Source organism: Melozone crissalis, unplaced genomic scaffold (genome assembly GCF_028551555.1).
Source record: "Melozone crissalis strain CALT ecotype California unplaced genomic scaffold, PUWL_Pcris_2 ptg000251l_1, whole genome shotgun sequence".
Classification (NCBI taxonomy): Eukaryota; Metazoa; Chordata; class Aves; order Passeriformes; family Passerellidae; genus Melozone; species Melozone crissalis.
In genome coordinates, this window is record NW_026536010.1 from 1158569 (window position 1) to 1184074 (window position 25506).

The 25506-nt window shown below is 48.0% G+C and overlaps 1 protein-coding gene and 1 long non-coding RNA gene across 3 annotated transcripts in view; one reads left to right on the plus strand and one right to left on the minus strand.

Moving 5' to 3' along the window:
• The window catches only part of TMCO4 (transmembrane and coiled-coil domains 4), a 37512-nt gene extending 14870 nt beyond the window's left edge, over positions 1 to 22642 (plus strand). The window contains exons 8-13 of the mRNA XM_054294469.1: positions 87 to 251; positions 718 to 854; positions 2786 to 2870; positions 7101 to 7218; positions 10092 to 10209; positions 21706 to 22642. Of these exons, the coding sequence (XP_054150444.1) occupies positions 87 to 251; positions 718 to 854; positions 2786 to 2870; positions 7101 to 7218; positions 10092 to 10209; positions 21706 to 22020 (938 nt within the window). The 3' untranslated portion in view covers positions 22021 to 22642. The remainder of the gene's footprint in view (positions 1 to 86; positions 252 to 717; positions 855 to 2785; positions 2871 to 7100; positions 7219 to 10091; positions 10210 to 21705) is intronic.
• Positions 1 to 25478, minus strand: part of LOC128949606 (uncharacterized) — a 39344-nt gene extending 13866 nt beyond the window's left edge. Inside the window, exons 1-2 of one of the 2 annotated variants that reach the window (XR_008484221.1) lie at positions 25236 to 25478; positions 23277 to 23958 (exon numbers count right to left, since the gene is read on the minus strand). This is a non-coding gene — a long non-coding RNA (uncharacterized LOC128949606). Of the gene's footprint in view, positions 1 to 23276; positions 24191 to 25235 lie in introns of those variants that run through there. The other variant, XR_008484220.1, reaches the window with a different exon arrangement.
• Positions 25479 to 25506: the final 28 nt, after the last annotated feature.

A 25506-nucleotide genomic window follows, 5' to 3' on the forward strand; every position in this document is an offset into this window, starting at 1 on the left:
GCAGGTTTTGTTCTGGTCCTCTGTTGGGCTCCTCTTGCCATTGTGTTCTCTCCCAACATGAATTCCATCTTTGCAACCTTTCCCAGGGAGCTTCACGGCCCCGTGGAGCAGCATGCTGCACTCGAGTGAGCAGTACTGCCTGGCCTGGGAATCCAAGTACTTGATGGAGCTTGGCAACGCCTTGGATTCCCTGCTGAATGGCTTTGTCAACATGATGGCTCAAGAAGCCCTAAAATTCACTGTCTTGTCAGGTAAGAAACTAAATCCTGTCAGATGTGCTTGAGTAACTCTTGTGCAGTTTCAGTGTTAAAGGAGCTTTCCTAAAGAAGGAATGTTTTGGAGGAGGCAGAATTGACCTGAGAACCTCCTCTGCCACACCTGTAATTTAGCTGTGCTTTCCTGGACTGCTGAGCCACCATGACATTGCATCATTCTGTTAAAGTTACAGCTGGAAACACCTTCCTTCACCTGGGACTGTTCATTTCCCTCTATTATTACACATTTACTGCTCTACAGAAACAGCCCAACACGTGGGTTGCACACATTCCCCCTGTGGCAGAACATCAAATTCTTTCTTATCTTTAGTCCATCAGAGCATTTCTCAGCACAGCTATTAAGAAAGAAGAGCTGGAAATGACATAAGCTCCTAGCTTAGCCTTTAATTTCAGTGAACTCTCTTGCTTTTGATGTTTTCTAAGGAACCTCTGTGTGTTGCAGGGATTGTGACAGCCTTGACTTGGCCAGCATCACTCCTGACTGTTGCCAGTGTCATTGACAACCCCTGGGGAGTGTGCCTGCATCGCTCTGCTGAGGTGGGCAAGCACCTTGCACACATCCTGCTCAGCAGACAGCAGGTGAGTGGCCACAATTATCCAGGAGTAACAGCTGGAAGGGACTTGTTGAAAGCGAAGGGAGACGACCCATCTTTGTTGATCAGCATCGACTCCAATTTATTGATCAAATCAGCCACCTTTTATAACAGTGTTAATTAACTTCATGCATATTGCAAAATTCAAGCTCACCATAGGCTACAGAGAAGACTCTAACCCCTCCTTTTGTTTACAATACCTGTGGTTTGTTTATTGAAACCAAGATTTGTCTTCTCACCATGATATGAAAAGTTCTCAAAACCTTCATATCTGTTCCCAGAGCAGCCAAGGACAGAATGTTTACCTGTTATGAGAAGACTTTCTGAGAATCTTGTTGTTTATAAAACTGTGCTTGAGAACCTAATTATTTACAGAATCAAGCCTGGGAACTGCTGCTTTACAGCTGCCTTTTACTTTTCCATCAGCTGTATACCTTCATGGCCTCTTTCTTTCAGCCATGTTTGAACCAGGCTCTCCACAGGGTCTGGCCCAGGGAGGTGAAGTTCTACAGTCATGCTGGTTAAATGGCATCTTTCTAATGGGACAAAAATTAATAAAACAAAAACACAGAGAGTGCTGCATGAAGGTGACCAGCAGATATTTGGCTTACTGGGGAAAAGGAGGAGATCCCTAGTGGATCAGAGAAATCCTGCTGAGATTTGTTCCATTTAAGCTAAAGCTTTTTTCAATGAGGAAGAAGAGATCCAGGTCATAAATGAGCCCTGGCTTAACCATGTCACAACACAGCCAGGCCCACTCACCTGGTGGAAGTCAGAGAGCAGGAGGTGAGGATGGGTGAAAAGAAAAGCAGAATACAAAGTGTTAAAAATATTTATGGATCATTAAGAGGCTCCTGCAAAACTACCTGAGAGAAAAGTGGGTGGCGGCCAATGCCCAGTGGCTCTGTGGCTTTGCCTGCAGAGAAGGGGAACAGGCTGGTACCTGACAGAAGTAACAGAAGTTTCTCTGAAAATGCTCAAAAAAAGGCATTTCTGCCCCCCAGGAGCCTGCCATCATTTGCTGGGCCAGAGCTGGTGTTTTCTGCCATGTGTTTGTCTCACACCAGTCACTGCTGATCACAGAGGAGCCTGTGGCAAGCCATGGCCCCAGAGCTGTGTTTCCCAGCAAGGTGGAACAGCAGAGGAGGAGCAAACTTGATTTCTCATAAAAACCCAATCCTAGAAAATTCAATAAACTTTATTTCATACAAGCCCTTTCTTTTGCTATGGGGCATTTGTTCCTGCCTGTTAAGCACTTGCTGTTGTGGAAACACACATTCCAGTATGCTGGAGAGTCTAAAACCAGTTCATGAGATGTCTGGGGTGTCCATTGCACACCTGCTCCCTGGATATTACAAAGACAATTTTTCATTGATGTTGGGATTAGGCTCCCTTTAATCTTACAGAAAATCTTATTAGGCTGTTCAAAATAAAAGCTTAAAGCTTAAAAGACACCTCATCTTTTATAACCATCACATGCTGCTGTCACTCAGCCTGAAATCTGGAAGTGGTCAGTAGTTTTGTATTGCAGCTTCTTCTTCTGTGTATTGAAAACATTTCTAGGAAAATTTTGTTCCTTGAATAAGGTTTTCATTTGGAAATTTCAAACCAAGGGCAGTGTCTGTTTTGGTTCTGTTTGAAACATCCCCTTTGTTGTAACTTGTTATCACTAGATTGTTTTCAGTTGATTTTCTAAAGATCAAAAATACAAAATACAAATATGTAGCATTCTCCATACTGAACTGGGCATAACTTTGGGGAGACCTGATCCCTTTGAAACCAACTAAACTGCTCCACTATTTCAAAGGTGATGCACCAGCAGGTGCTCTGTGTCTCAGGCTCTCAGGGATCTCCAGCCTGATCTCCTTCCAGAGAAAACACCATTTGGTGGCATTTTTTCCTCTCCTTCTTTCTCAGGGCCAGAGACCTGTCACACTGATTGGCTTCAGCCTGGGTGCCAGAGTCATTTACTTCTGCCTGCAGGAAATGGCTCAGGAAAAAGGTAACATTCACCTTCTAACCATTTTTTCTTTTGTTTTCCTTACTCCTAGTGGAGAAATTTTTCTTCCAACAGGAAGAATACAGCTTAGCTCTTTTAGGATAGGAACAAAACAAAACAAAACAAAACAAAACAAAAAAAAAAAAAAAAACAAAAAAAAAAAAACAAACCAAAAACCCAAGGTTTTAATGCCTTTGAAGCCAAATTCTTCTGTCATTTCCCCCAGTCAAGCAGAAAAAAATCCACTGTATTCACTTGAGGGGTTTCAGTGGGGCATTTTGGTCTGTGAACAGCAATGTGACATTTGTGATCAGTCTGGAGCTGCCCCTGCACTGCCTGATCCCAGCAGAGGATGCTTTGCCTTTCTTGGGAGCTCTCTGCAGCTCTTGTATCTGATTCCCTGAGTCCTGCCTTCCATTTAAGTCTCTGAAATGCCACTGTCATCTGCTATTTTCATGGTAATTTTCCCCCAAAGTCAAGTATAAAACCATCTGCCAATTTATTACCCATTGTGGTTCTGTTTATTAATAGATTTCTATTTTTAATTTAGAAAAAAAAAAAAGAGTAAAATCATTATGATCAGTTGATGAAAATTGTATCTTGGAGTTGAGTCAGCAGTGAGTGTGTGCAGCCTGCCTTCCCCCCACGTTGCAATTTAACTCATTAACCACTTACTTCACAATAAATCATAACTAGGGAATTTTATAAAGGAAAATGTCCAGTGAAGTCCAAGAAGGTGGGAACAGAGTCAAGTGAGGATGGAGAAGGTCAGGACTGACAGCTGTGTGCCAGAACTTCACTTCTGATTTAAGATAGAAGTCTTCAAATACAGGAATTCTGTTCTCAAAATAAATATAATCAAATCCAGAATAATCCTTAGTGAGTTACACCAGAGCCAGAACCCAGATCCTAATCTGGCCCTAGATCTACACATTTTGTGTCCTGAGAATGCCAAGGGCTGAGGAATTTCCAGGTTTTTATTTCAGTCTGCAGGCTCTGGAATGACACGAGCCCATAGCTTAGGGAGGAAATCCTTAGGGGTCTGGAAGGTTGGCTGCCACTGCAAAGAAATCCAAGTACTGTGGTGATGTATCAGAGCAGCTCCCACCATACACTGATTTTTCAGCTCCTTAATTGAATTCTGCAAGCTGAGCTGTTTGTGAGATGAAAAGCAGCATGTTCAGCACAGATTGCCAAGGCGTTCTCACAGGCACATTCCAGAGCAAGCCACAGAAGGAGCAGAGCTGGGACCTGGGACAGCTGAGACTGATTTGGGTTTGGACTTGGATGGCTCACACGAAAGGAACACACGGCCTCGTCATGCAGGCTCTGCATCCAGATGGCACTGGCATTTCTGAGGCCAGAGAGCTAATGATGGATTGGCCAGTGAAACTCCATGGCAGGAGCACAGATTCTGTTCAGATGCTTCTCTGCAAAGCAATGGAACAACCTTGAGGTACTTCACTCCGGGAGCCAGAGCTCAGCAGTGTCCTGGTTTAGGGCAAATTTGTTAAAGAATCTGCAAAGGAGGGCCCCTCCAGAAGGCAAAACCCACACGGCCCCTCCCCCCAACCGGTTCGGAAAAAATTCCTTGGAGAGAGGTGGAAAGAACCTGTTTATTTCAGGCACAGCACCCCCCAGCACACAAAATGAACAATACCAGATGACACCGCTCTGAGAAAGATGACAAAATCAGAAAGTCTCTTTCGGGGGTGGTTGCTCTGTTCTCAGTCCCTCCGGCGCTGGGGCAGCTGCTGCAGCCAAACGGTGCAAACCCTCGGTGTTCCCAGGTCCCAGTCTGGAGCAGGTTCGAGATGGTCACAGAAACAGGAGAGGAGAAACAGTCCAGGAAGGAATGTGGACTGTTTAGCTAAACTAGCTAATAAGCAGAGGCCAAAGCAGAGCAGAAGTGAGAACAGAAAAGGGAGCAAGCAAAGCAAGCTGAAAGCAAGAAGTGAAGAACAGCCCTATGTACTGCTCGTCTCTGTGTCCCTGATAAGAGAAACCCAAACAAAACTTCCACTCTTCAGAGTCGGTCTTAAAGGCACAGAACAGATGAATGGGGATACAAGCATCATAACGTCACCCCAGGACAAGCAGGTTTCCAGAAAATGCCATTATGGCAGGAGCTGGAGTCAGTGACCATCAGAGACACGTGGGAGGATCATTGCTCTGATTTCTTCATCGTGATTCCCATGTCTTTCAGTAAATACTCAGCAATTAGCAAACTAATGCAAATTGATAATAGCTGTTACCACCAGAGACCAAACCTTGAGACCCAGCTGTGTGTGACAGGGGTGAGGTGTCACACACTGGGTGTTTGGGACTGATCACAGCTCATGTGGCCATTATCCCACTGGGCTGTGATCCCTGCTGTGCTCAGCCCTGGGAATGCTCTGCCCTGGGACATCTGTACACAGCCAGGGCTGCATTCAGTGCTGTTCTCCCTGCAGTCAGGGCTGATGTGCTGAGGTGCTTTCCCTTTCCCAGTGAGTTCCATCCCTAGGGCACAGCAAAGCCCAGCTCCCAGGACTGCTTCCACACCTTTTCTGGAGAAATCATCTTAATCAGGTTTGAATTTTGGCCTCTCATTCTCACTCCATTCTCACCTGCTTGGACTTGACTGGAAATTTTCCTTTATAAAACTCCTTATTCATTAGCCACTCTCCATGAGGGTAAATGGTTAATTAAGTAATTTTTTTCCACTGCTTTTACAGACTTTATTGTTCATCATCATCTAAAAGATTTACAAACTGTGAAATAGATTTCATTTATCTCGAGCCTCAGCTGCTCTGCAGGCCAGTGATCTGTTCCCACGTTTCTGTCCTGTCAACATTCAAAGAAAATGAACATTTTTCAGCCAAGGCTAAATTTTTTTTTTTTTTTTTGTTCTAAGCAAGCAATAAACTGGACAAAGGACTGGAGAAACAAAAGCTTCCAACACCTTGCCCAAATATTCAGGATCCTGATGAATTAGCTGCTTGTTTATTCACTTGGCTCCCACCACAGACATGGAATTTAGAACCTTGGTTGGGACAAGCTTCCTGCAAGACTCTGTGCTTCCTTTTCATTGCCCATAATTATGGGAACAGGGCTTTATTGCTCACAGATTACACTCACAAAATTGAATTGCTCTTTGCTCTTTTTGATTGGTGCAAAAATTGCTCTGCAATAAGAAACAATTCCAGGAGAGCTCATTTGGATTTGTCAGGCATGGGATTTCCACGGCAAAGAAGGAGGCAGGCACTGCAGGCAGCTCCAATCCTTTGCTGCCATCAGGGAAAGGAAGCTAAGTGATTTAAATTTGAAAAGTGCCCAGGCAGAACCTCTCCCTCAAATGTTGGGTTTGGCTCAGGTCTGTGGAGCCTGGTCTGCCACAGGTGCTGAGGATGGATTTGGAATGTTCTGCTCATGAGTCTTCCATTTAACTGCTGTGGCATCAGAGCCTTCATCTCTCTTTACAAAGATTTATGGAAGATACTGATATATTGTTCAGGAGTTTAGGAAAGTAGCAGGGCTGCCCAATATTTCTCATTCCATCATTATTCCTCCTGAAATTGCCCAGCTGAAGCTCTTTGGTAAGTGAGGAAGATTTATTATGCTTAAAAGTTAACAGTGCTGTTCAGCAAATCAGGCCCTGGGCATTCATGTTACAGCAGAAGGAAATCAAAGCAGTTTGATGGATCCTCACGGGGTATTGGCAAGTGCCTGCATTGTTGCTACTTCCAAATCAATATTAACAATTTGGGATTTCCCCTTGCATGTTCAGGTCATGTTTTTCATAGAATCAGCTGTGGGAAGAGCTCCTCATGCTTCACATATGACAACATTTGCTCACTCTGTGGGATCTCAGATCCCTTCACCTGTTTCAAAGCTCTGTGCAAACCCACATCAGTGAGTCTGCAGAAAGACCTTTCCAGGGGTTTCCAGACCTTTCCAGGGGTTTCCAGCACCTTTCTGGGCAGAGCCCAGCCCACTTCTCCTTCCCAGTGCTTGGTCCTTTGCACTGTCTGAACATCTCAGTTTTTCACATTTACTAACTCCAGGTGAATTGTGGACATTTAAGATGTATGCAAAGTTTTATTTATGATCCTCCTTTCCATTGTTTCTATCTTTCAATCAAATTGATTTTCGCCTAAATTATGATTTTTGTGCACATCTGAACACACTTCACATAAGAATATTTTCTGATCCATCTTCTGAATCCGAACTGTTGTGCTTTCACCTCGACAGACTCACAAGGGATCATTGAAGACGTTGTCTTACTGGGAGCTCCAGTGGAAGGAGAAGCCAAGCACTGGAGAGCTCTCACCAGAGTGGTGTCAGGCAGGATCATAAATGGCTTCTGCAGGTCAGTGTGAGCTCAGTGCCCAGCCTTGTTAGCCTGGAAGTGGTTTGGGGAATTCATCCCTTTCAAGCACTTTGGGAGTGCTGGTGAGGACATTGAGCTGTGCCAGAGCCTGGTGCCTCCAGGCCTCTGCCTCAGATCCATTTGGGGTGGCAGCTTCAGGAGGCACCTGGAGCTGTTTGACAGAGCTCTTGGCTCTTGGTGCCACTGGAAACCTGTGTTCATAGAGGGACAGAGTTCTGCCACTCACAGCCTGAAGTGCCTGGGTTTGTGTGTGTAATCTGATGTATTCTGAAGGCCCTGTAAATCTCAGCTTTGTGTGAAGGACTGTAAATACAGCAGTTAAGTTTGCCGACTTAAAGATTGGGAATTAGAATCTATAAAAGCTTTAAGATGCAGTTCACTTGGGGCTGCTTATGGGGGAAAATATGTGAAAATCACAATAGAAGGGAAGGAGTTCAAGCAAATTGAAGGGTTTTATATCTGGAGTGAGTTTCTGGTCAAGATAGTCCACATGAACAAGATATTTAACTTGCAAAGGAAGAGTAACTGGAATAGCTGTAGCAAATTGAGTAAGGATGTGAAAGAATACAAAGATTGCCTACAAAACAAATACCAGCCCTTTAAAACCACATTGAAAAACATTTTAGAAATAAAAGCAGACAGCTGTTGGGCAGAGTTATGGGAGCTGCTGAGTGAGAGGAGGGAGGTTCAGAGGCCTGAAACAGCTGAAGCAATCTCAGAAAAGCTATTCAGTAGTCAAGTGACAGCTTCAAACCTAATGACTGTGTCTTGGAAGATAATTGTGGCAGGAACACTGCTTACCAGCACAATTAGATAAGGGGAAATTAAAACCAAGGAATAAGCGGGGAAGACTAAGAACATGGGGAAATAAATTGAGAAATAACCAGGCAAGAAAATTAACAAAGAATCTTCAAGTCAAGACAGATTGTAAAGCTGTGAGCCCTCAGGTCAAGGACAGGTGAAAATGCTGCTGGTGTTTTCCATGCATGCATCCATATGGATGCCTACACACATACATGGAAGGTGGGGAAGTGCTGTGTTACTGTGATTCTAACAGAGTGTTTTAACTTAGAATGAAGAATTAAATAAATTAATTTAAAGTATTCAAGGTTAAAACAACAAGTTATCAGTCCTATCTCTCAGCTAGGCTGGGAATTGTTGCTTTTGTCCTCTTTGGATCCCAGGATTTTCAGGGATGCCAGATGTAAACACCACTTGCAGTGTTTCTTCCTGTGCCCTAAGGAAAAGCTGCTTGCCTGGGAGTGCTGTGAGTTCCTCCAAGAAACCATAAATGATAGAAATCATTGCATATAACTGAGTTTACCCAGAAAATACTGTTCCTGTCTGTGTTCTACAAAAATAAATTTCACTGTATCACTGCTCAGTGTATCCATTTCCTGTAACACACACACACAGAGACACAAAAAAGATTTTTACAGTTTCTAAGCCTGCCTGTGCTGCTGGAATAAAATACAGTGTGTGTGTGTGTGTGTGTCCAGAGGGTTATTTAGGCAACCTGAGGGGCAGCTAGAGGAGGGAATTGAGAGATTTGGGAATTTCTGTGAGGATTGAGGTAGAGAGAAAGATTATACAAACATTTTGTGGTAAGGCCTCACCTGATTCTGATTTCTCTGGTCTCTTGCTTGCACAAAGGGTGGCCTCATTCTGTCACTTCAGGAGTAACTCTATTTAGGTTGGATGAATTACACTGAATAGAATTCCTGTGAGATCAGATTTGAGCCCAGCTGCTGAGCTTCAGTCCTTGTTCTCCTTTGGCTTTGGAATATGAGGGGACAGGGTGAGTGAGAGCCCTGTCAGCTCTTGGAGCTGTCCCCTCCCACTTAAACAGCAGGGCTGCAAATTCCCAGTGGGAAAGCTCACCCAAATCAGTTGGACTGGCTCAGCTTTTGAAAGAACCAACACCTGAGCGGTGTGAATGTGTTGTAAAGGTTTTGCAGGGCTCTGCATAGACTCACAACTCCTAGTGGGGATTATTTGGGAGTAGTCAGGAATGGGCACCTTTGCCAGGAGCATTTCACCTGCTTCCATCACAGAGCACAAATCTCACTCATGTCCCACTTAAATCTGCTCTGTAGAGTACAGTGGCATTTTGGTACCCAGATTTTATGCTGTTGTTCAGCTCAGAAGAGTTTTGTGTTTCCTTCTCTCCTCATGCTAGAGTCTACCCTGAAACTGTCACAGTGACTTACGGCACTGCTTTAGAGTGGGAACAAACCCTTCCTAGTTCTGTCACTGAAGCCATGTATTTCTACAGCACCTATAAATCAGGAGCACTCCCAGGAGCTTCACAGTCAATATTTATGTCCCAACATCAGTGTTGTAGGTCTCATCACTTTCACAGCTTTATGGCCTGGAGAACATAGCAGTACGTTAAAAAGATGAAATATGTCGATGTGCAAACCCTGAGCAAACATAGAAATAAACAGAAGGGTCAGATTTTTAAACTCCCTGCAGGTAAAGACACGACAGCCATGGATCAGGATTCAGGACTTACAGCCCTGTGTCCCAGGGGTCTGCCCTGAATCCAGCAAGTCATTCCTGTGTGGTTGCTACATCACACAGACCTGCAGCAGGTCTTGGTCCAGACATCACTGTGCTTCCCAGCACTTCCAGTGTCCTCATGGTCTGAGCAGTAACCCACTGGAAGTGTTCCAGGTCAGGGTGGGCAGGGCTTGGAGCAGCCTGATCTAGTGGAAGGTGCTCCTGCCCATGTTGGGGGTGGAACAGGATAAGCTTTAAGGTCCCTTCCTACTCAAACTGTTCTGGAATTCTTTGATTCCTCATGGCATTGCTTGGGCAACAAGATTATTCCCACTCTTCTCTGCTTCCAGGGGGGACTGGCTGCTGAGCTTTGTTTACAGAACCTCCTCTGTCCAGCTCAACGTTGCAGGCCTCCAGCCAGTCGACCTGGATGACAGGAGGATGGTGAACATGGACCTTTCCTCTGTGGTAAGTTCTCATATTCTCATTTTTTCTCCATCATTCTTTGCCTGCCGCACTGTAATCCCAGTTACAGAGCCCCTCTAGGTACATTGTCCCTCTTTCCTGACTTTGAGAGAACTCTTTTCCACACTTCCCTCTGGATTTTGTTGGCCCAGCTAGCGCTCAACGCTGAGCAAACCAATGAGAATCTGCCTCTCCTCTTGGATAGGTTTGGGGTTTTTTGGTTCTGACATATCTCATAGTGGAGATAGAAAATGCTGTCACTCCTCAAGAAAGGCCTTGCTGTCAGAGAATCATGGAAAGGTTTGGATTGGAAGGAGCTGAGTGCCAAGCCCTGTGAGTGTGGGTCCTGGGGAGGTGGGATCAGCAGATGGAAAACATGGATCTCAAACACGCACATGGCAGGTGCCAGCCACTATCTTATCTTGGTGGAGCCTCCACAGTGCTCAGGTTCAGGCTGGTACAGGCTCCTGGCCCTTGTACCTTGGTCCCCAGGGCTGCAGGAGCCGGAACTGCTCTGGAATTACAGAAGCAATGGTTGGTTTGCAAGGTCCTGCTGCCTTTTCAGTGTGTGTCTCCAGGAAATAGGGAGAGATTCACTGGTTTATCTGGGAAACATTTAACTTCCTCAAAGCTGGCTGGTGTCATTAGTGATAAGCCACTGTTAGAACATCTGGCAATATATCTAAGCAATATTCAACTCAATTATCTCACACTCATCACCACGTTGTTGGCTCTTCCACAGAAGAAGTGAGCTCTTCCACAGAAAACCAAGCAGAGCTTATCTTGTGCATCCATTTCCACAGAAATCTTGGGCATGCCATTGTGTTTTTTCCATATCTTAATGTTTTAATTTATTGTTTACTCTCTGCAGACTGGAAGATGCCCAACACAAAGCTTGGGATATTTCCATGATCTCTTCTTCCCAAGTGTCCCCACAAGCTGGCAGGGACCATCAGTGCTGCTCTGCAGCTAAAGGCACTTGGAAGAGCTTTTAGATTTTCTGGAGCACCAGCTTGCTAAGCCTATAAATACCCAACTGTTCTCAGCTTATTTCATTCATGATAACTGAGCTGTGCACAGCCCCTGGCAGCACAAGCAGGGCTTGGTGCTGAGCAGAGAGAACAGAGCCTTGGAGGAACAAAACAGGGGCTTCCCAGGAGGAGGGGGTTTGGTGGAGGCTGTTAAACATGGCCCATGCATCTTTGCATCTCTCTGGGCTGTCAGCATTTCCACACTCCCACATCCATTTTCTCACCATCCCAGAGCTGCCAGTACTCATTTGCTCTCTGACATCTGTTGCTGGCATGAAAATGGCCCAAGATGCCAAGTGGTGGCACGGGGGTGACATTTCCTGTCAGTCAGTCCATGTCCCCCCTCTCTTTTTGAGTTCTCTTCAGAGTCCCTCCTTCTCATGCCCCTCTGCCTCCTGAAGAATGAAACCCCCTGGAGCCCTGCACACTTTATCTGCCTGGATCACAGCAGCTTCTCCTCTCCCCTCAGAGGAGCAGGATTTACATTTCACTGAATGAATCAGGTTTGCAGAGCTGCTCTCTGCTCATCTCCCAGCGCTCTGTGTCTGCATCCTGGCTGCCTGCTGCCAGCAGTCAGTCCCAGTGCTGCTCTCCTTCAGAAGGAATTGACACTTCCTTCATCTCACTGCAAAGCTTTGGGGAGGAAAAATGTATGTTAAGTAGGTGTCATTGCCTTGATCCATTTTCCAGACCAGGGGAAGAAATACAGTGCATTCTGCTGAACATTTTAGAAATAAAAGGAGCAAGAATGGGGAAGGAAATATCCAGGGGCAATATTTTTTAAAGTGGCAAGAAAGCAAAGATGGATTTTGCTGCAACTACAGTGCAGTAACATAACAGTAAAATACAAAGTGATATTTAGAGATATATAGAGATACAGGTATTTTCTTTATGGGGACCAGCTCCACCCCTGCAGTTGCCCTTGTTGGAGGTCCCTGTGAGTGCCCTGCCAGGAGAAGGACAAGCTGTGAAAGAACAATAAAGTGTTGCTGATGCAAAGGTGCTCAGCATGAAAATATTATGAAGCACCATCAGTGTTTTTGGCATCTCCTGGTCCATCCATAATGAAAACTGGTCTGTATCCAACCAGCTTGGTTCTCTTTGCTGTAGCACCAGAGTCCTCAAAAGAGTGGAGGATTAGGAGCCCTCAGTATAAACAGCAGTTCACCTCCAAGGCCTCCATCTCGTGTCTCTCTTGATTAGTGTGATTTTATCTGACTGTCAGTAAAAAAGCAGAGAGAAAAATATCCTCCCACTCAGCAAATGCAGTTATAAAATCCTTCCTCATGGTTACAAAGGGGCTGATTTATTCTGTGGATTTATTTGACAGCACCTGTTAGAGACCAAGGAAGTTGTGGAGCTGCAGGGGATTATCCTGATTTGCTGTTTGTTCCCAGAGGAGTTTGTTCAGTGCAATCTGAATTAATATTTGAATATTGCAGAACTGCTCAAGGAGCACCTTCAGGGAGGCTCAGGGGTCAGCAACAAGTCAGGAATGGGCAGTTTCACAGCAGCAGCAGTTAGGGATGAACGTGCAGGTTTGGAAGCAGTGAGAATGCATGGCTGCAAGTCCAGTGGAGAGCAGGGATGGAATAGAATTAGAATTGTGGAATTGGTGAGGGGGGAAAAGCTCTCAAGAGACCCTTGAGGCCAGTTGTTCCCCCAGCACTGCCAAGGCCACCACTAAGCCATGTCCCCAAGTGCTGCATCCACACAGCTGTTAAATCCCTCCAGGGAAGGGAATGCCATCCTTGCCCTGTGCCAGGGCTGAACAGCCCTTTCCATGGAGAAATGTTCCCTGATATCCAATCTCAATGTCCTCTGGCACAGACTGAGGCTGTTTCCTCTTGTCCTCTCACTTGTCAGCTGGGAGAAGAGACCAGCCCCACCTGGATCCACTTTTCTGTCAGCTCTCAGAAAAGGGACCCAAATTCCCATTTTGAGGGAAGACAGCTTCAAGGCAGTCAGGTACATCAATACCACAAGCAGATGGAAAGTCTGAATTTCATGAAATCCAATTGATTTGGCACTTCTGTGAGTCAGGCTTTTTTTCTCCAAACACATTAAGTTGTGGCTTTTCCCACTGTATTCCCAAGACTTGCAGCAAACAATTAATTGTGGTTACAAAATATGGATTAATTAAGAACCCTGGGGAGTTGGAGAGGCAAAAAAAGGTTGCCAGTGTGTCACTGCTCCTTTGTTTGAGTTGTGAGCAGTGAGCAGTGCCACCTCCCCGAGGGCAGATCAGAGCAACAAGAGCTTGGAGCAGAGCTTGGCTTCAGGGAGCTGCCTGGAGGAGCTGGGAGAGCCCCTCTCCCCTCAGGGCAACATGCAGGGCCTTGTGGAAACAATTCCACCTGCCTGTTGGGCTGTGAGGTCACAGGGATGGCTTCCACAGCCCTGGAATCCTCAGTGGCTTCATCTTCTGTGCTCCTCGTTGCTGTTGATTTGGGAGCTCCAAGAATCCCACATTAAATACATATTCAATATGGTTTTTTTTCCCTTTGGGACACAAGCAGAGAGTGCTGGCAGTGTCACTGTGTTAGAACAGAGGAAGAAACTGGAAAAGCTTTTCCAAAAGAAAAGTGCAAAGGAGGCCATTAATAACTTGCAGTTTGTTTTTGCTTTGTGGCTGACAGACCTCAGAGGCTGCTGTCCCTCCTCACTCCTCACACAGACTGCTCGAGCTGGATGTGCTTTGTGGGAGCCTGGGGGTGCTCAGCTGCTTCTAAAGGCAGAGAGAACCATTTTACAGGACTCACATTTCATAAGGTTGGTGCCCAAATGAATTCCCACAACTGGGAACAAGCAGAGAACCACAATTTCCTGCAGATCTACAGGAGGGATTTTCCCATTCCCCCTTGGTGCCTGGAACACGTGTGTATCCTTCCACAGGGGATTCCCACATCATCTGTGGGGTGTGCAGAGTGTTCAGAGCCCCCAGCCACCCTGGGCAGGGCTGAATTCCTGGCACTGCAGCTTCTCCTCCAGCTCCAGAAGAGCCGAGGGCACCAGTGCCACGTTTGGGTGGCTCACAGGTGATCTGTATTGCCATCAAACCCAGTCCAGCAGAGGAAATTCACTGTTCCTTTGCAGAGCCAGCAAAGTTGTGGTGCCAGCACATCTTTCTCCCCTGGAACATAACAACTGGCATCACAAATCACCTTTGACAGATTTCCTGTTCCCCCTCAGAGCACTTTGCATGTGGAAATGGGACAGTTTGCACTGCATCCCTGTTCTTTTCTGGTTTGCAGTGGGCAGGTCTGTAGCTGTTGGCTTTGCAGGCAGCTTTCCCCATCCCAGCCCTTGGTGGAGCAAAGCTGTGGGAGTTGTCCCAAAGTTCTGCTCAGCTGGAATCTTCAGGAATGGCCACACAGAGCCCAGACAGGTGAATTAAGGATAGAAAATTAAGGATAGAAAATTCAGCTTTTCATTTCCTGTCTCCTGCTGGAACACCAACACTGATTCTGTGTTATTTCTCTGCTCCCTTTGAGCTCCCATTCTGACCTTCTCAGCTAACATGGAAACAAAATCCCAGGGCAGCAGGCAATTAGAAGTGTTAATCAGGGGGAAGGCTGACTCTGCTGACTCCTTGTGCACATCATGTGTTTGAGATGCTGCAATTAGAGCAGCTGAATTATTGATAGGAGCTGAATGTCACTGAAATGCCACGAAGGTGTCACTGCCCTGGTGACACTGGGGGAAGGGGAGGGTTTAAACCTCCTGCAAATCCCCATGAGGTGGATTTATAGGGTATCACATTGCTGAGGAGGGACATGGCACTGCTCCACAGCTCTTGGAATTTCCAAATGCCCAAGACTTCTTGCCCAGACACATGATTGCCATCAGCTTATGAGGGATGAGTCAGAACAGGTCATTGTCCCCAAAATCAGCAAAAGTTCCTTTAGTTAATGTCAGGTGATCTTGTTTGGTGGGGTTGGGCTGAGAACTGGTTTGAAAGCAGCAGAGATGGTGATGTTTGAGCTGCCAAATCTTGTGTATTCCTGGAGCAAGATGGGGAGAGGAAGGGTGACAGCCCCTTTGGGTGTTGCTTCAGGCTGGTCCTGATGCTTCCCTCTGGTTATGGACACCAAACCTCATCTCATGTTCTTGTGTGGAATCCTGAAGAATTTTCCATAATCTTCCATATTTTCCATCATTTTCCATGAAAATACTGATCAATATGTCCAGTATTTTGGGTCACTAGTGGCCTGCTGTGGTTTCTAGTGGCAGACACCTGGATCCCCAAAGCTCTTTTTTAGGATCACTCCAATTCAGTGTATCAATCCAGTCTTTATTTTTGGGATCTCTTGTCCTCCATGGCCCAAGACATTATGTCCAAATTATTTCCCAGTGATAATTATATGCACAGTTTATACTGGGTCTTTTAAAGCACTCTTTAAACAATTGAATTGAAATAATTTCCACTTGGATTAGGACCAAAAAATGAGTATTTAATTGTTGCTACCTTATAAATGAGTGGCAGTTGTTGGGAAGAGCATCAACAAAAAACAGTCAACAGCAGCTCCACAAACAGCTGAAAAATCAATGGAAGAGCTGTTTCCTTCAGGGGGATGGCTTGGAGTGCATTTCTGGCTACAGAGGGACATTTCTGAAGGCACTCAGAAACTCTTTCAAGGACTCTTTTACTAATTCAGAATATTAATTCCCACTTTTGTGCTGCCTGTTGTCTCTAATGTACAGCTGCTCTCCATTTGTCCCTTAGACCTTCAGAACTTCATTCCTCCATTTGCTTCCTGGGTTTTCTTGTGATAGTCTGTATTTTACTCTTCTCCGTCTTCCTCTTGGAATTGCTGAAAGTAAATTGAGCATAAAGCTGGCAGAGATTTTCAGCAATGGATGAATCCAGCAAAAGCCAATGATTACTCAGAATTTTCAACATTGATCACAAAACATATCAAAGTTTGATGGAAAAAACTCTTGGAAAAAACTGTTGCCTTGGTGTAGCATTGCCTGAGGGTGTCTGAGGGGAACATCCCTCAATTACCAGCCCAGAAGTGACAATGACTGGATCAATCTGTTGTGGCTGAAAGATGATTGCAGGGAAAAATTACAGTCTGGCTCAAAAAATATCACTGCAATGAAAGGAGAACTTTCACCAGTCTAGTGAGTTTTGAAATTAGGAGAAAAATAAGAATTGAGTGACTTATTCTGTCCACAAGGGCTGTGATTGTGCAAAGGGATGATGTGAAAGCGAAGCCTCTGAGCCTCAGCAGAATAATTCTTTATTCCCTCAATCTGGCAGAGCAGAAATAGAAACATTAAAGAGGAATAATGTAAATGGCATTGTCAGGATTTCCAAAATAAATTCAGCTCAATCAATTTTTCTTCAAATATATTTTTGATTGGATTCTCAAGGACTGCTGGTGCCCAGGATGCACCATTGCTGCAGGTGCCAAATTGAATCAATTTTTTAATAAATCCATTTAAATTGTAGCTTCTGAATTATTGGATGTATTCACTGTCCTCACTTTGACATTGTTTCCTGAGGATCCAAACAGAAGAATTTTATTCCTATCCTAACTTCATTCAGCACAGCCTGTGTCAAGGTGTGTGGAATGGTTTCTGTTTCCTGCTGTCTCTGGATTTTCCAGCTCCTCTGCCCAGGCAGCATCAGGGCTTTGCCATGAGCTGCCAGAAAACTGTGGGGAACCCCAGGACATTTTCTGCCAGGCTGAGAATGGGGATTGTTCAGCCTGGAGAGGAGAAGGCTCCAGGGACAGCTCAGAGCCCCTGGCAGGGCCTGAAGGGGCTCCAGGAGAGCTGGAGAGGGGCTGGGGACAGGGGATGGAGGGACAGGACACAGGGAATGGCTCCCAGTGCCAGAGGGCAGGGCTGGATGGGATATTGGGGAGGAGTTGTTCCCTGTGAGGGTGGGCAGGGCCTGGCACAGGGTGCCCAGAGCAGCTGTGGCTGCCCCTGGATCCCTGGCAGTGCCCAAGGCCAGGCTGGATGGGGCTGGGAGCAGCCTGGGACAGTGGAAGGTGTCCTGGGCCAGTGGAAGGTGTCCCTGCCATGGCAGGGGGTGGAATTGGAGGATCTTCAAGGTCCCTTGCAGCCCAAACCACTCTGGGATTCTGTGGATGCCCTCTGTGAAGGCTTTCAGTGACATGTGGGGATATCTGTGACCAGAGGAGCCTGCCAGCTTGGCACAGCTGACTGGAGTTTGAGGGACAGCCTGGCAGAGCCTGCAGTCCATCAGCCTGTGCCACCACTTGGGCTGTGTGGGTTCTGAGGCAGCAAACAGAACTGAGGAGTTTTTGGGAAGCAGCAGGGACATCTGAGCTTCTTCCCTTCTGCACCAACAGCTCCCAGACCTGGCAGCTCAGTTCAGAGCAGGGCTGGACCCCAGTGCTTGTCCTGGACATCACCTTCACTGTAGCTTTGGGAAAGGGAGAGTGGAAAATAGCAACACCTGAGGGGCTGAGCTGGCTGTGCCCTTTGTGTCACTCTGAGTGTGGCACCCAGGGCAGGTGAGGGCTCCTGGGAGGTGAGCTGTGATTATCCACTGAGCTCCAGAACCTTCAGCTCACTCCAGGAACTCCTTCAGCCCCCATAAAATACCATTTGCTATGAAGACAGACAGTGTTAGCCAAAAGGGAGTCCTGAAGGATCCCCCCCAAGGTTGTTGCTGCTCCTGCTGAAATAACCAAGCTCTGCAGAAGTGTTTGAACTTAAAGAGGATCTTTTGCTGTGGAACAAGGTTGCTCTGTGGAGGATTTGATGGGCTGAAAACACATCAAAGCAGTGAAATTCTCGGGTGTATGAGTGACCTGTGCATTCCCCAGCACACTGCTGCCTCCACAGTGATTCCCTGTGAATCCAGGGGGGTTTGGTGAGGGGGAGCAGGAGGAAGGCCCAGCTGAGCTGCCCTGCCCACAGGGAGCAGAGGGGTGAGGGACACTCAGCTGAGCTCTGGCAGTTCCACAGCCCTGCAGAGCGTTTGGAGCCATGTGCTCTCCTGTGCTGGCTGCTTGGGATGGGTGGAGGAGCTTTTATTGAAGGGCACTAGATGGGAGCTGAAGATTCTTGAGTCTGGAGTGAGCAATGAAGCGTTATCATGCTGTACTGAGCTTGTCCCTGACGTCATTGTTGTGACATCAGTGCTGTGATATCAGTGTTGTGGTATCAGTCTTGTGGTATCAGTGTTGTGACTGAGTCGTGCCTGTCCCTGAGTCAGTGGAGTCCCAGGATCATGGGGAATGTCTCCTCTCTCCTCTGCCCTTCCCTTGGCATTCTGGGCAATGTCTCCTCTCTCCTTGCCCTGCTCCTGCCCCTCCCTTGGCAGCACCCACTCCAGGACACACTGGGTTCCTGGCAGTGAAACCAGGGAGAAACCAGAATTCTTAATCCTCTGTATCCAACAGCAACACTGCTCTGGCAGTTTAATCGTCACAACTGATTGTTCTCAGGGACTTTTTTGATACTTTTGGGTGGATTTGGACTTAAAAACCTTTCCAGACATGCTGAGCTGACTGGCTGGTGGATCCCCATCAGCTCTGTCCCCTGGAGGTCCCTGGTGTGGCACTGGGGTCCTGCAGCAGCAGTGCCAGAGGCAGCTGGCTCGTGGCTCCCAGTGAGTCAAAACAACCATAAAGTCAAATGGGATCAGTCAACCAAATATGTCTGGGGCAAGTCACCTAAACAATCCCAATAAATCCACCCCACTGCATTCCTTAAAACAAGCAAAAATGTATTTGCTCTGGTGCCAAGCACACTTCCTTTTGTCCTAAATTCCCCCTGCACTTTGTTCTGACAAATATAAATGTAGTTCTTTGTTTGCCTTTTAAGTTTTTATTGACAATGTCGTCGGTGTTCCCCTCCCATCTCCAGCACCACCTGCCCAGCAGAGGAATTCAGGCTTTCAGACTGAAGATGAAAACAGGCTTTAGTGAGCTGGGATTGCTGGGTTTCCCACCAGGATGGCTTTAAAGAGGCAAGGCAGTTTCTTTGCTGCTCTTTTGCTGGTGGCTCAGTGCAGCAGAGAAGAGTCCTCCCTCCTCTCACACTTCTCAGGGGCTGCTCTGGTCCAGCTTTATGGAATCCTCTCCTCTGCTATCCCGGAGACAGCAGTGAGTGTCCTTGGAAGAGGTTGAGCAGAGCTGCAAGAGGGACAGACTCTCAGGAGGTCTCAGCTTTTCTTTCAGCTGCACGAGCTCCTCAGAATGGCTCACACCTCAGGGAAGAGGAATTCCCTGTTGTTTTAGTGGAAGCTGCTGGATACTGAGGAGTAATGAAAATCAGTCCTTAGGGTGGCAGAGGAAATTTGTTGTGTCTGACTAATGAGTCAGTAACAGCAGGCTGATCATTCCCAAGGCAGGGCAGGCAGATGGTGTCACTGGAGAGGTTCTGAGTGCAGCAAACCAAGAGCCTTCAGCCCCTGCTCCCAGTAACTCCAGTTCCTTCCTGTCTCTGCCCACTTTGCCCAAGGCTGTGCTCATTCCTTCCTACAGCCCCCTGAGTGAGAAGTAAAAGGGTTGTGCTTTTCTACAGCTCCCAGCCCTTCCATGGTTAATTATTTTAATTAACTAATCTGTTCAAAACATCCAGAGCCCGTTGAGCCATCTGGACAGATTCAAGTCACATATTTGTATTCCTGATGTGCTGATTAAATCCTTCCGTTTGCCCCAAGCTCTCAGTGCAGCCAAATGTGCCCCTCCAAAGCTGCTTCACACAAACAGCTCAGGGGGTTGGATCTGTGGGGAAAAGGTTCTTTTTATCTTTGGGAGAGCTGTGCTGGAACCCTGGTGCTGGCACAGCCCTGAATCCCACTGTGGTTTGGGTTGGGAGGGACCTTAAAGCCCATCCAGTGCCACCCCCTGCCATGGCAGGGACACCTTCCATGATCCCAGGTTGCTCCAAGCCCTGTCCAACCTGGCCTTGGGCACTGCCAGGGATCCAGGGGCAGCTGAAGGATTGCTCTGGCACCAGGCAGGAGATGAGCAGAGGGCCCAGGGCTGGGGGCTGTACAGAGCTCTGTGAAAAGCTCTTACCATCATCATCCCTTCCTGGGGGTGTCACCCCTGTGTTGAGAAGCAGGAATCCTGGGACTGAGGTTATGGGTATTCCCTGCCATGGAAATTCCTAATTACCAGCAAGATTTGGGAAAATAAAAAGCCAAGACAAATCTCTGGGTCAGGAAGGTTTAAACTGCTCAAAATTGGATTTACCAGAGAGGCTGAAGTATCTGGGGATGCTGTTGGTACATCAGCACTTGGGACACCTGGAATGGGGAAGGAATTTCAGCCTCTCCAGCCACGTGGCCTTTAGCATCAAGAACAATCACATGCAGAGATTTCCTCTCCTCCTGTGCCCTGATTGGAAGGAAACTTTCCAACATCCATCTCAGAAGGGGTTGTCTTGTCGTGGAATTCATTTTACAATAAAACTGTCTGAGTTTTTACACATACCGTTGACCTTTAATTGGTATATGAGCCCATAACTCTTGGGCTCCCAGTTTTATACAGGGCAGGATGGATCAGTGCAATTCCTCAGCTTGGGAGTTGTGTGAGCTTTAATGACTCTGTCTTAATTTAAATAAGATAATCTTGGCTTTTGCAAGGGAGCTGAGGCACCTGGAGGACACCTTTTGCAAGAGCAGGCAACTGAGCTGAGAGAACTCTCCTGCCTGGGTGTCTCTCCCCATGGCAGAGCTCCTCCTTTACCCCCCTGGCACCCAGGATTTGGGGGGTGGAAAAGCTTTTAAACCTCTCAGAGGAAAACTCATCCAGCACCAGAGTGTGCCCCAAACTCTGCAGCCACTTCAGGCTGGTCGATGGACACTTACGCAGTGGTGATCCCACCACTCCTGGAAATGTTCAAAAAACACATTACTGTGGCACTTCAGGACATGGGTTAGTGGTGGCCTCAGCATGATGGACTTGACTGCCATAAACATCTTTTCCAACCTTAACAATTCCATGATTCTGTGATTTTTCCCAGCCTCATTCTTTCCATGTGTCAGAGCCAAACCCAAGTCTCTCTGTGGTGGTGGCTGTTGGGATGAAGGGCTTGGCTGAGCTGGATCCCTGTGGGTTCCTGTCACAGACATCTTTTGTGAAAAATCCTTTCTTGGGATTTTTCCCCCTTCTGAGAAGCTGTGGCCTCAGCAACAAAGTGTAAACAATGGTTATCTGCTGCTGTGGAATGCAACAGGTGGATCTGGAATTGGTCTCCTGTGGATGTTTGGATTTACTGACCACTCACAGCAGAGCTGGGCCTCACTCTCTACTGAGACACAGAACTTTGTTATCATCCTTTTCTATTCTTAGCTTAGCCAGCCTTCCTTCTATTTCTTTTTAGTATAGTTATAATGTAATATATATCATAAAAATAATAAATCAAGCCTTCTGAACATGAGGTCAACATTCTCATCTATCTCTCACCCTGAAAACCCCTTGTGACCACCGTCACAGGTTCCCCCTCACAGGATCCTTGTTCCCTGCAGGTAAACGGCCACCTGGACTACATGAAGCAGATGGACACCATCCTAAAAGCCGTGGGCATTAAAACCAAGGACTGCCAGCTGGAGGAGAGGCGCAGTGGCAGTCTGTTTTCCCCTCAAGCCAAGAAATCCCAGCGGGCAGCTGGCAGCGAGGCTCAGGGAGAGGAAAACACCAGGAAAGAGGAGGAGGATGAGGCTGGGAGTGCTCACCGACAGAATTCCTCCGGCTCTGCCCTGGGAGAGCCCTCTGCTCCCTGCCCACAGTGCTCACACAGCACAGACAGCAAGGACCAGGCAGTGGGGAAGGGAGCAAACTAGGGCAGAGCAGCTCAGCCAGCACAAAACCCGCTGTCAGCACATCCGTGGCTCCGGGATTCCCAGAGGATGGAGCTGCAGCTGCAGTTTGCAGCCCCTCCGGAGCGAAGTGTGGCACTGCCGTGGCACCGGATCAGAGGCTCGGAGCAGCCGCCCTCGGCACCGCCCCGAGGCGGGACAGGGCACATTCCTGCCTCAGCCCGCCCTGCTCCAAGGAATCCGAGCCAGATCCCATCCAAATCCTCGCAGGAAGCAGCTGCGCCCCTCGGCACCGTGTCCCTGCTGTGACTGGGGGAAGCAGGTGGCTCCGAGGGGATTTTAAACCTTTCACAGAGAAGGGTTCATTATAGGAAATTAAAACCATTTCTCCACTGGAGATGAGTCTGGTTTGAGGATCTCAGGGTTGTTCCAGGCTCTACCTGCCCCACTCTGGACAGATGTGGATCTGCTCTCCAGCTCTGCTGACCCAGAGGGGAAAGGCTGGGGCTGCCAGGCTTCCTTCCCTGCCTGCTGCAGGTTTGCTGCCAGGCCTCAGGCACTGTCCCATCTCCAAAATGGTTTCCCTGTCTCCAGGCTGAGGTTGTGGGTGTTGGAGGCCCTGTTAGAAACATGTTTGGGACCCTGGGGGAAAACCAAGGGGGTTTTGGATGGTTTATGAAAATCCCAGGTTCTCCAAGCCAGCAACCCACTGAGACTTTCCTTTTGTGTCCCACAGACATCTCCAGCCTTAAAAGCTCCATCCAGACATATTTTTAATTGGCTTAGAATAAAACCAATACTTGGCACAGGATAAACATGGATCTGTTTGATTTCTGCCTCCTTCCATAAAAGTGAGTTGGCTCCACTCTCTTCATCCCCAGTCTCAGAGCAGAGGGAAGGACCCAGCCCTACATTCCCTGCCAGCACAGCTCCAGAATGATCCACATCATGTGGATCATGTGGATCATGTGGATCATGTAGAAGATGTGGGAATGATCCACATCTTCCACAAAAGCCCCTTTTCTGGCCAGTGTTGCTGCTGAGCCCAGGGAAGTGCATCAGGCAGGAGGGTAACCCCCCTCTGGGGTTTTGTGCTTTGCCACAAGGGAGGGTTCAAACTCTTCCACCCCCATCTGGGGGTCCTGTTGACTCATGAGAGGGGAAATACTGGGATTGCACCTTCCAATTTTGGTTCACACAAGGTTCTCTCCCTCCTCCTCCCCACTGACCCAACAGCCTTGTTAATCCCCCTCCCATTCCCAGCTTCCTGCAGACCTTACCTGCAGATCATTCCTCGTGGAGTCAGACCTGGCTGGGTTTGGGGGTGATGCTGTGACCCAGCAAAGCACCGTGGTCTGGATGCAGTGCCTGGCAATTCCTGTCCCTAAATCCATCATCCCAGGGGCTCAGACCTGCCCAGCTCTGCCCTGGGGGGTGCCTTGCTGCGGAGATGGGAGGGCCTGGCTGTGGGATCCCACAGGGATGGGGCTGATCAGCCAGCTGCTGTTGGTGCTGCAGGGCTGGGATGCGATTCTCTGCTCATCCGAGGCTTTGTCCACAAGCAAACACCCAATCACACAGAACTGCCTGCATGAGACAGGGAGGAATTATTGCTTTTGAACATTTGGCTTGAAGAGGTGACTGTCCCTCTCTCTCTGTCCATCTCCCAAGGCTGATTTGGTGCCTAACAAACTTCCAGACTCCACAGTACCTTTTTCTGCTCCTTTTTAACTCAGGTTGTAGTCCAAGCTTGTATTTATATAAAGCCATTGTGGAAAGATGCATATCTTGATCTGGGTGCTCCACACCAGCCCCAAGCTCCATCTGTGGCAAAATGCATTGAACAGTTTGAGGTTTGAGCCTGTGCTTGGCCCTCGGTGTGTCCTGGTCACTCATCCCAAGGGATCTGTGGCAAAGAAATGCTGGGTTGGTCATACAAACTGCAGTTCAGTTCTGGAACACCTGTGGGCAACATGGAAAGAAAACTGAAAGTGGCCTGGCTTCTTCCAGCATCCTGTATCCAGGGATGCTCTGTGTCCATTTGGGTATCAGGGAGTTCCAGGAGAACAGTCTTGGAATTAGGCAGAAGGCTTGGAGTGAAGGGTCCAGGGAGGGCACAGCAGCCAACTGCCAGCCCAAAGGCACTTGAAAAAGAATTTATTAAAATAATTTCTTTTACTGATTTTTTGAAGCGCCCACTTGTCACATTTACTCTGATTATGGCTCTGGGAGGGGGCTGGCATTGTCATTTAAAATACAATTTTCCTTTAGATTCTCATCTGAAGGAGGGGAAAAAGTGTATTTTCTAACTGCATCATCAAGGATGTGATGGATTGTCAGAGGGAAGGGTCCTGTGCCAGGAGTGGGCAGCTGTGGGATGGAGCTGATCCCATTGGCACTGCGAGACACGCATGGAGGCACCGTGAGTCGCACCCCACACCCCCACTGAACACCCAGACATCAGTGTTGGACATTCTGCACCAAGCTCAGCCCCCACAGTGCAGCTCTGCGTGACAAACCACGGCTGTGTGCTGAGCTGGAGTGTGCTGTGTGACAGCAACCTGAGACACACACAGCTCCAGGCAGGAGATCCAGCCCCAGCTCCAGGAGGAGATCCAGCCCCAGCTCCGGGGAGGAGATCAGCCCCAGCTCCAAGGAGGAGATCCAGCCCCAGCTCCGGGGAGGAGATCCAGCCCCAGCTCCAAGGAGGAGATCCAGCCCCAGCTCCAAGGAGGAGATCCAGCCCCAGCTCCAGGGAGGAGATCAGCCCCAGCTCCAAGGAGGAGATCCAGCCCTAGCTCCAGGCAGGAGATCCAGCCCCAGCTCCAAGGAGGAGATCCAGCCCCAGCTCCAGGGAGGAGATCCAGCCCCAGCTCCAGGCAGGAGATCAGCCCCAGCTCCAAGGAGGAGATCCAGCCCCAGCTCCAGGGAGGAGATCCAGCCCCAGCTCCAGGCAGGAGATCCAGCCCCAGCTCCAGGCAGGAGATCCAGCCCCAGCTCTGGGCAGCAGATCCAGCCCCAGCTCCAGGAAGATGTGATGTTCATGGGCTGAAGCAGCCCCAAACCTCAGTGTTCCTGCTGAAGCAGCTCCAAACCTCTTGCCCATGAGCCACAGGATGTTTTTCCACCACTCCCCCCAGTGCACTTGGACGAGATCTGCTGAGCTCTGTGTGTGCACAGCCAAGCCTTGGCTTGAGGTTAGGGGGACACAGGGTCTGGAATCCGAGGTTCAGACTCACCAGAGATGGAAAGGCCACAGGAGGGGTTAGAGCATGGTGATGGTGAGCACAGGAGGGATGAAAGAGAGAGAGACAAAGCAGGTTGATTCAGCAGCCACACCTGGCTTTGCAGGGTTTGATCCTCCCTGTGACAGTGCCGGGGCCACCATCCCCTCCATGAGCTGCACCGTGTGCCGGACCAGGGATCTGGGGAGATGGCTTGTGGCAAATCAGCTCCCTCAGGGTTTGTGTTGGGCCCTGGGATCCTTCCTGTCACACAGAGCTGTGTGTG